Source organism: Amaranthus tricolor, chromosome 1 (assembly GCF_026212465.1).
Source record: "Amaranthus tricolor cultivar Red isolate AtriRed21 chromosome 1, ASM2621246v1, whole genome shotgun sequence".
Lineage (NCBI taxonomy): Eukaryota > Viridiplantae > Streptophyta > Magnoliopsida > Caryophyllales > Amaranthaceae > Amaranthus > Amaranthus tricolor.
This window is the reverse complement of record NC_080047.1, coordinates 41,116,343-41,126,534: the sequence shown is the minus strand read 5'-3', so window position 1 is coordinate 41,126,534 and position 10,192 is coordinate 41,116,343. Positions and strand designations below refer to the sequence as shown.

Genomic DNA, 10,192 nt, shown 5'->3' with positions numbered 1-10,192 from the left:
AACATATGACAAGTTCAAACCTTTGCGTTACGTACACCAAATGTGAACTTCATCATCGGGAACACCATATATTGAACATAGTAATAAGAAGATTTTGTATGTGAACTTGATATTAATTCTAGGCGAGATGTTCTTTCCTAAAACATCATTTCATCCCTACTACAGTGCTTGGGAATATAAACCGGAAATATGTTCTAAGATACAAAGAATTACACTAAATTCCTAGCACAAGGAACTTAGAACGACATGAGAAAACTTAAGTGGAAGAAGAAACGGAAATTTACAATCGAGGATTGCAAGTTCTCAATGTAAAGTACTAGAAGAAAAGAAAAATCAAAAATAACATGTATTTTCCATATACATCTCATGTAAGAAATAACTTACACATGCCTTCTATATTTATAGAAAACCATACAATTATTCATGAAGTAATATGTCAATTCATGAATTGCAACATCGATTCACGAATCAATGCCGATATTAAATCAATTCATCCCAATAATTCGGTTAATATAACCATATTAACTGTAGGTAGTTATTGCATAACTAACAAAACCGAATAAAACGAACATTGCAAAAACCAGCACGAAAGTTGCGAGCCGCGACCTGAGCAATTTCCAAAACAGAAACTTTGTCTTAAAATCCGCGAAAAAACTTTTGCACAAAACAATAATTTTGCAATATTAAAATATTTCCAATTAATAATTAATTTAATTAATTTATTTGATTTAATTAATTATAATTTCAGATGACCATTATATGCTATAAATAAATGTTGCTATATTTTCTCTTTTAATAATTATTTCGTGTTTTTACTCTATCCTTCTACTTCCACCTATATTTGTAAAGAATATAAAAAATAATTCCTAATTGGGCAAAATCACATGCATAAATTCTTTGTAGGAACTTTAACTACTTTTCAATCCAACTTGATATTTCCTTGTTGCCTTAAGATAATTAAGAAAGCAAAATTGTGGAGACAAGGAAAAATGGAGACAAACAGGATAAGTGGATTGTTTTCGCCATTTATTTAGCGGTGGCTCTAAGTATGGGTAAGATATTCAATTGTACAGGACCTATTAAATTTAAGAATCTTAAATATTAGTTGATATTAATTTACATTATTTTTTCTTTAATTTAATTATTTATTTCTAGGCCTCAAATTTTCAAAAAAAAAAATAATGTTAAAACAAACTAGACCTTAAAGTTTATAGTATATTTTTACTCCGCCCCATTATGATAGGTATGTATTAATTCAAAGATTTAGTTTTTTATTTGGAATTATAGACTTTATTAAAAAAATTTGCCATATATTTCGTATTTTTTAAGTTTGAAATTGTAAATAATATTTAAAAAGCCACTCAAATCACTTAATAAGATCAAAAAAATAAAACGTTGTATGGTAATGGAGCAATCTGATTAGGGTTCTTCATAAGTATAAGTAAGGTTCTAATAGATATACATTTTCACTGATTTTTGATCGATCGAAATACCACAAATAAACTTCTGATTTTTTATTGACATTGAGACCCTCAGATATCACAATTCAACTCAGAATTCACAATTATACAATAATTCAAAGTTCATATTTTCAAAATATGTTGAGTGCAAAAGCTAAAGATCTTTGCTCGGAGTGTACCAACTCATCTAAGCTCTATATGCTGCATCACCAGCAAGTTAACACATGGGTTTTTTTGGGGTTGTTTTATAATTTACGTAGCCACGAGCAGTGAGCTGCCTAAGATGTAATCCCGTGTTGCTTGTGGACGTGCAACTGGAACTCGAACAAACGGTCGATATAAAAAAATTACAACCTTGATTCGCTACCTTTCTTTCCGGGAATTTGTAATGCATCATAATGACCATAACCATGATACAGAACTTGTATTGGATTATCTTTTCCGTATTCTTGGTGTTATGAATGGTAGTATACTAATGTGATTATAAATGATAGTATACTAATGTGTGACTTGAGTGCACATTAAAGGGTTGAATTCATGTGTGTGACTCTTGAGTTGTGGAATCCAAAAGGGTGTAATAAGGTGAAGAGTATTCATGGGAATTATTGGTGTTAATGAAGATTAAGGTGAAGAGTCTCATGTGTGTGACTCTTGAGATAATGCCTTTTCAAGTTCTTAGAGTTATTTCATAGTATTCATTACCCTAAATTAACTATGTATTTATGTGAGCCATTCATCTTCAAGTACCTAGCACTATAAATAGGGCTCTCATACCCACACTTCAAGTATGTAAAAACACATCAAACACAACCCTTAAGCCAAACACATAGCCTATTGTTGTTATCTCTATCTCAATTGTAATTCTTCATATTGAAGTGTTGTTTGTATTCATTTGATATAATATAAACATAACTACACACCACGGAGGACGTAGCCATCATTGGGTGAACCTCCTTAAATCTTTGTGTCCTTGTTTGTTACTTTGTCAAACTTATTTTTGCTCATTGTTGTTTGTTCTTAACATCGTAAGTATTTGGCGATCGTTTTCACTTGGCCATACTCGGCAATGGATATTAATCCACCATATTTGTTATCATGCATGTAAACTGTAATTGGCATCCTGCCGGGCATTAAGTTTCTAGTTAAATGCACTCGAAGGAACAATCGAAAAGAAAAACAATGCAACAAAGCAATGTCCAAGATCACCTTAAAACATGTTGAAGCATCAGTAACTCGGGTTCACCTCCCCAAACATGAGGCTTCCTTATCCGTGAAACATAAGTGTCAAAGTCGCCTTCAATAAACCTGTTAGTCATCATGGAATCACCAAGAACTTTCACTAAGAATGAAGCTTTGATCCAAAGTGAAGATTCAAACGAAAAAGAATTCATAAAGCAATGCTTTTCCAGATGATGAAACTTCGTAAATGTAAGCTTGACGTATAAGAACATCATCAACCCCATTACTCAAAAGACTTTCTGACAAAAAAAATATATTTTTCGTTATTTTAGGAAGAGCAGTGAGTAGACCACTCAACCTGGAAATCGGAACAAATATGACCCGACTGACTCGTATTTTTAAAACTTAGTGAATTTTTAGTTTTACATCAATATTTTCTAGTTATAACCTTTTTTTTTCATCAATTTTATAACTTCAAAACTTTTTTTGCCCCATTATAAGGAAAACTATTTTTGAAGAAAAAATTATATGGAATTCTTTAGCTAATTTATAGCGATAAAAATAAAATAATAATAAATCTATGACCTGTTAAGTCAAACCCAACCAAACCCAACCGACCCAACAGGCCGATTTGACAGGTCTAGTAGTGACAGGGTATACACAGTTCAATCAAAGCCCCGGACTACAAAGAATTTGGTTCTCATTAAGTCTTCACATGAAGCCGAACGCTTATCCAATATTTCACAATAAATACAAACATAGGTAATATATAGTGAGGCACTCTCACAATTTGTTATAGTCCAACAATCCAACCCATAGAATCTACAATTCTACATGTATAGCATTGATAAGTATAAAATCGGTCTGCATGGAAGAGAGGTGAAGGGGAGCAGGGTGCATATGGGCCACACATTTTTATACGACATTAAGGTTGATTTCAAAGGGTCAAAAATAACCCAAAGAAAGTTGTCAAATAACAATAAAAATATATCAATAATTCTGATTTCTTAAGATTTAGCCACTAAATGTCCACTAGATATAGCTTAATATTCAACCAGAATGACCAAAAAGCATAAAACAAAAGGTCGCTTGATTAATAAAGCTTACCACTCAGTTTCTTGCCGCCTTCTGATCAATTCTTCAGCAACCTGAAACCAGTCACTGTTATTCACACATAGATTGTAAAGAAACTCGTGAGGTTACCACATATAGTCAATCATGAATATTCATATACTTGATAGACATACCATAGCCCGTAACTCGTCAGCTAATTGTTTCTGTAGGCTTTCATTTGGAGCAGGTTTGCCATTCCTTAAACAAGCCCCATGAGCAACAGAACGAAATAAACACCTTCCGTCTCCAGGTATGCCTGCATCACAAGCAGTGGTACATGTTAGCCATGCTAAGAAACTAATCGAGATAAAAAAACATAACAATCTCTTAGTGTCATTTTGAGGCAACAAGTAGGCCCTTTTTTTTTGTCAGTAAATATATTTTGAAATTGGCAATGAGTATAGAAGTATAATCATGTTAAGCCTTTCAAAAGAAATATAATTACAACTCTTTTAAGACATAAGTTGTCTGCATTCGTATGCTTTGTTTTGGAAAGTTAAAAACAACATAACATGAAGAGCAAAAAGAGACAAAGAAACAATAGGCATGGAAGATGTGTATGGAACTTCTCTATACACAGCAGACATACAGAAATATACCTGCAACTATATCAACTATCAGTATACATGTGAGGAAGACATACACATCTTAGAGCAATCTGCAATACGGTATCAATTTCTCCCTCGGTCTTCTAAAGTTAACAAAAGTTCTATCGTTTGTTGCCCCTAAATGGAGATAAATAATGCTCAAATATTGCATATGTCAAGACCACATATGGTAAGCGAAAGAATGAAAAAATGTTTGCTTCCTTTTTAAATTTGTTAAGTAAAACCAACTTTACGAGACACAGGGAGTATGTTCTAATATATAGGGTTACATGCATTATAAACAGAAACAAGTTCTTCTCTTACCTATGACAGAATAATCAGTGTAGACTTTCTTTCCATGTGCAAAATGGTCGACTGAAGGATCAGTGCATTTCTTTTTGGCTCCTTTTTCCTCCAGTGCTTCAGAATGTGCTGAATTTGAAGTCGAATAACAAACTAATAATCCGGAAATCAAACCAGCAGCGCCATATCCTTTCAACCAAGAGAATAGTCCAGCATCAAATTTGAAATCAGAAAGCATTCTTCGTTTTGGCACCAAAATTTTAATGCTTACATCTTGAGGCCAAGATGAGAAACCAATCGATGTCTCGTGAGAACTACTTTTGACCATTAACAAAGGACATGGTTTCTTCTTACTGCACAAACCAGATCTGTACCGAACCCATTGAAATGCACGGATGCTACAATTGGAAAACCATGAAGAACTGCTAGAGGCTGAAATTCGAGGATATCTAATCCTGGAGATCCCTTGTTTCAGAATGTGACAACATGACCTGGATGTGGTAGGGGAAGCAATATTATTTATATGGACTCTCATTTGCTTTTGAAAATACCCACTTATCGGAAGCACATTTTTGGGGCAAGTTTTAATTGGAGAGCATACTATCATCATCGTGAGTTGTTCTCTACCATAAGTTACAATTTTGCAAAACTAATTCCAGAAATGCCTCATATCAATACCACCTGATCATCACCAGAAAGCAGAAAACAGCTCATTAATGAACAGTGTTACTATTATTCCCCCTACATTCTCATTTCACCATAATGAGGAAAATTGCTACAGTTAGATAACTTGGATGATAACAACCTGTGGACAGCTAAGAAAGAATCCTAGTAAAGCACAACTTCAGCAGCCCAACAAGTACTCCAGGCCAGCTAAGCAACAGAGCGAACTACTTAGTCTTCATATATAAATGTGAGCATATTTACATTACATGCCTCAGAGACACTTTTCGCAACAAAAGTTGTTCATTTCATGTTCTGTAGACTTGATTATACATGGTTTTATTCATCTAGCATAATGAAATTAATGGAATTCCCTTTCCCCACCACAAAAAAGTTACTATTAACCAGAGCCATATGACCTTAGAAACTCCAGGGTGCACTCAATTTGAACTAAATTCTTAGTCAGACGTGAATTACAATGAGACTCAAGATTAACAACATTTTTGTATCCTAATGAAAGTTATGTACAATGTACATATAAGCCATTCAGGAGAAACAACACTACTTTCTTATATTGGACTTGATTTTCCAACAAATAAAGGAAGTATCAAAGGGTGTTCAACAATCATAATCTCTTTGGACTTTTTCTTTTTAAAAATAGTAGAGCATATACAACTTGTATCGGTGCATTTAGTGGGTTGGTAAGGTTGATACTAACTCAACCTCAGACACTACATATGTATCAAGTAGTTTCTAAGTTTTCAGTTCAGCTAAAAAATAAAAGCATGTTGAGCTACACAAGAAAGGCAAGGCTTTGATATTGGTTGATATGACTGATTGTAATGTTAAAGTGGTCGCTTGACATATAGGCATCATCCAAAAGCTAATTCTTAAAATTTATTTGGGAGGAGCAAATAATAATTGACATGCGAAAGTTGCATCTATCGGAGGACCTGACCAGACATAGGAAGAGCTGGAGATGTAATATTCGTGTCATAGACTTTTGTTAGTTCCTGTCCCTTTTCCCCTTTTTACCCTAGCTATTTCTTCATCTTTTTAGTTACCTTTTTGTGCTATGCATTTACTTTTTATTATTGCCCAGTTACAAGTCTAATGTAGTTTGTTCAGTTTTAGCCGCAATTTCAAGTGCCTCCCCAGGAGAATTGTATGCCACTCACCTCTCTTTTTTGCAGGGCCCATCTATTTGGGGAGTATCTCAATGCGCGCTTTCCTCTTTGCCCTCTCCTTGGAGGGGTACGGGTATGTCCATTACTTTCCTCTATCTCTGGACCCGACTTAGGAGGGATACTGGGTTGATGACTATGACTATGACTATGATCCCCAACATAACACTTCGGTAAACTGATGATGATGGTATGGCCTTTCTCCTTGAAGAAGTACTTACCAATCTGTAGCTTGGTTCTAGGTAGTTCAAAGTGCTAGAGGAAGCAAGCAAGACATAAGCTCTTTGCTATGGCTTTTCCTGAGGTGTTTGAGCTTTATGGCTCCAATGATATGCTAGGAGATACCCTTACGCTAAGACTTTATGGTTAATAATATTAACTTTATTTCCAAGCTAATTATGTAAGGTCACACACACCTTTAGTCAATGTCACAAAACACCGGTAGAAATTAGAATATGGAATCACCAGCAGTTACGAAACCACAAGGAGTTCTCAGCTAAACATCAGGACATTTGTGTCAGTGGCGCTCATAAGGTCTGGATACTGGCAGGCATAACAAGCAAGAGATACCAATGACAACAAATTAGATCAAAATGAGGCTGATCTTATGCACAAAATGTGACAAGAATGAAAAAAGAGAAATTTAATTCATGTCTTTCGCCAACCTTTTTACAAGTACAAAATAGAATACTATGATGTGCACATTGGTCCATTTAGTTTACAGAAATATGCACAAACACAGAAAATTTGAGTGATATGAAAATAACAACCACCCAAGCTACATGATGAAGTATCACTAATGAGATAGATAATTCACTTTGTAAAATTAGTTTTCGAAACTGACAAGGATTGACCAGGAGACTGACCACAATAGACAAGGAGTGATATGTTCAAACAATAAGTTCCCAGCTGGACAAACAAGGACTACAAATTCAGATAAGGTAAATTAAAATATCACATATGGAATAAGCTTGACACATTTCCTGGAAAAATCATTTTGTCCTGAAAGCTGTGACTAGTGAGTACCCTCAAATAGTGTAGAATTGTCTGTAAGAGTTACAATCAATCATCTTTACTCGTTTCCATGACATAAGGTTGTCGTAACTAGGGGGACAAGTAGTCTAAGAACAAGTGAACAAATATATCTTACAAAAACAAAAAACTATGATCTGTTCTCCTGCAAATGTATCCCTTTCGTCCATTGATCAATAAAGCTCACAGGTTATGGGCCAATATGATGAGATAAAGTGGTGTTACAAAAGGGGCACAAAACCCTTGATTTGACCTGTAAGTTTATAAGAACAAGGAAATACTTTCAATGATAAGTGCACTTATGAACAGCGGTTTTGCGCATGTGCAAGATGCCCAATAGGTCAAAGCCTTCTAAATTAAAGACCTCAAATATTAGTTCATATCAATTTGCATTGCCTTTTCATAATTTAAATATAATTATTTCTTTTTAGGCCCAACAATTGATAATTTCCCTAATATTTACCCATCGAATAAATTACTCGCTACTAATCATATCAAAAAATAATAATATGCAACTCATCAATAACAAATATATTTTATATACCTATATATATCTACCGAATCAATTTAATTTTTTCAATAATAGTAAAAACGCTCTCCAAGTCTTAAGTCAACCACTAAGCTTTAGAATGCTCGAATCGGAATTGTTAAACACGTTAGAATTGATTGTGATACGTAGTTACGTACATATTACGACAAACAATAAATGAGAAATGCAATTACATGTTGGAATAAGCCAACACATCTCCACGCCACTTTTTATACAGGTAGGGATACGGATAATTAGAGCTGTTCAAATGTGACCCGACTCGAAAATTCGAACCGAAATCGAAAGTTAATCGACCCGAAAATATGTTTCTTTTTTAGGTTTATCGAACCGATATTATCCGAACCGAAGTTGTGCCCAAACCGATTTACGACCGAAAATTGTAAAATCGAACCCAAACTGCGACCGATTTTTATAATCGACATATAACCGTTAACCGAGATTACCGAAACTAATAGTGACCGACCCGAGTCATACCCGTCCCGAATCATGCTCAAAACCGAACTTGATCCAGCTAAAACCGACTTAACTCGAACGAATTTTTAATCGAAATGCCATAAACCTGAACCAATTTTTAACATAGAGGTATGATCGACTAATATTCAATCATCCTATTAGTTAATCTAATAAAGTAATAGAAATTTTAATAAATTAAATTTTATACATACATGGTTTCATATATTTAGAGTTAATAATCAATGGTCAATGTTTATTTAACTATTTTTAATCAATTTAGATGAAAAATGATAAAACTTTAATTTTAATTTACAGTCAAACAAGTAAAAGTAACAAAGTAATAATCATTAACTGATTTGCATTTTAACTATTTTGCCTTAACTAAGGGAAATCTTATCAGCAATTAAAAAATGCGAACAACTTAATCTGATATTGACTCGATCTATAGTAATTATTAATTCGTAGCCGAATTCTATTGGAAAATAATACCCGAATCCGATCTGTACCCGGTAAAACCGAACCAATTATTAACCGATGACAGTCTGAGACCGATTGACTACTCGACACGAACTTCAATCGACACTGAACCGATGCTAACCCGATAGCTCAAATAACCGATCTTCAACTGAACCATGACTAACCGACCTGACCCGAGTGTGACCCGCCGTAATACGCATCCGAAAAATGACCGATCTGAAATACAACTGGACCGAATGACACCTGTCCGAAACCAACTCGATCACCCGAATGAACACCTCAACGGATAATGAAATGAGAAAAAGAAAAGTCAAAAAAAAAACAGGGAACCTTTCCCCACAAAGCTAGGCTATTGACCAATTGACTAACTGTGGGAATGGATATTTCAGACCATTAATAATCACACTTTTATTAATATATACTCTCTATTTTCTATTACTCTTTTCGTTCAGAATAATCTATTTTGGAGAAAGAAATTTAATTAAGATTTTTAAAACATATATCTATTATAAAATATATCCGTGTGAGATATTGTTAAATTCGTCTTAGTGTGTATTTTTTATTATATATTTTTTTATAATTTTTTTGATGCATATTTAGAGATAATAAGACTCAAAATTTACTTTGAAAACTGTGCAAAAAGTAAGTAGGAAGAACATTTGGAAACGGTGGGACTAATAACAGCTTCTCTATTCAGCGGCCGCCATTAATGAGTATTATCGGAAGCTATTTGTGCCGCCGCCGCTTAATTGTGGTGGTGGTAGTGGTAATGTTTTTTTCGGGCGCATCATATTGTGTTCAAGCTCAAAAAAGTGCTACGCGCACTACTGGCGGCGCAACCACTGCTCCATCGGAAGGTAATCTTTTTGATTTTCTCTTAAATTTTACATGAAATTTGATGAACACTTAGATTAATTACTGGATTCTTGATTTTTAAGATATTAGTGATTACTAATGTTGCGTTTAAGTCGGTGATAATTGCAATTGATCGTTTGTTTTTGTTTTGATTTATTTAAGAGATGATGATGATCTTGATGAATGATGATTATAGTCTGTAGATTCTTCACTTATTTTGTCACATAGTGCTCGCACCTGCTTAAGTACTTGAGCACTTTTTATTTAAAACGTTAAGCCTACCCACTATTTTGTTGATTCAATTTTAAAATATATTTGACCAGATAAAAATTTAAA

The 10,192-nt window shown here is 34.0% G+C and overlaps 2 protein-coding genes across 6 annotated transcripts in view; one reads left to right on the top strand and one right to left on the bottom strand.

Annotated features, from left to right (window-relative positions):
* Nucleotides 1–335: 335 nt before the first annotated feature.
* On the bottom strand, nt 336–7,895 carry LOC130820000 (OVARIAN TUMOR DOMAIN-containing deubiquitinating enzyme 4-like). Of its 5 annotated transcripts, XM_057685364.1 has the most exons (8): nt 5,448–7,895; nt 4,664–5,323; nt 3,887–4,008; nt 3,747–3,787; nt 2,667–2,765; nt 2,511–2,580; nt 2,272; nt 1,808–1,908 (listed from the first exon to the last, which is right to left on the bottom strand). In XM_057685364.1, the coding sequence occupies exons 2-8, from the start codon at nt 5,250–5,252 to the stop codon at nt 1,808–1,810; spliced, it is 1,023 nt and encodes a 340-aa protein (XP_057541347.1). In that variant the 5' UTR covers nt 5,253–5,323; nt 5,448–7,895. The 5 variants fall into 5 exon arrangements, with proteins under 5 accessions (XP_057541346.1, XP_057541347.1, XP_057541344.1 ...); XM_057685361.1 differs by lacking the exon at nt 1,808–1,908 and having other exon boundaries at nt 1,956–2,580; nt 5,448–5,515; nt 6,484–7,895; XM_057685363.1 differs by lacking the exons at nt 1,808–1,908; nt 2,272; nt 2,511–2,580 and adding an exon at nt 336–606.
* A 1,537-nt stretch (nt 7,896–9,432) lies between these two features.
* The window catches only part of LOC130819948 (probable LRR receptor-like serine/threonine-protein kinase At1g56140), a 40,552-nt gene continuing 39,792 nt past the window's right edge, over nt 9,433–10,192 (top strand). Inside the window, exon 1 of the mRNA XM_057685355.1 lies at nt 9,433–9,858. Coding sequence (XP_057541338.1) covers nt 9,711–9,858 — 148 coding nt within the window. The 5' untranslated portion in view covers nt 9,433–9,710. The remainder of the gene's footprint in view (nt 9,859–10,192) is intronic.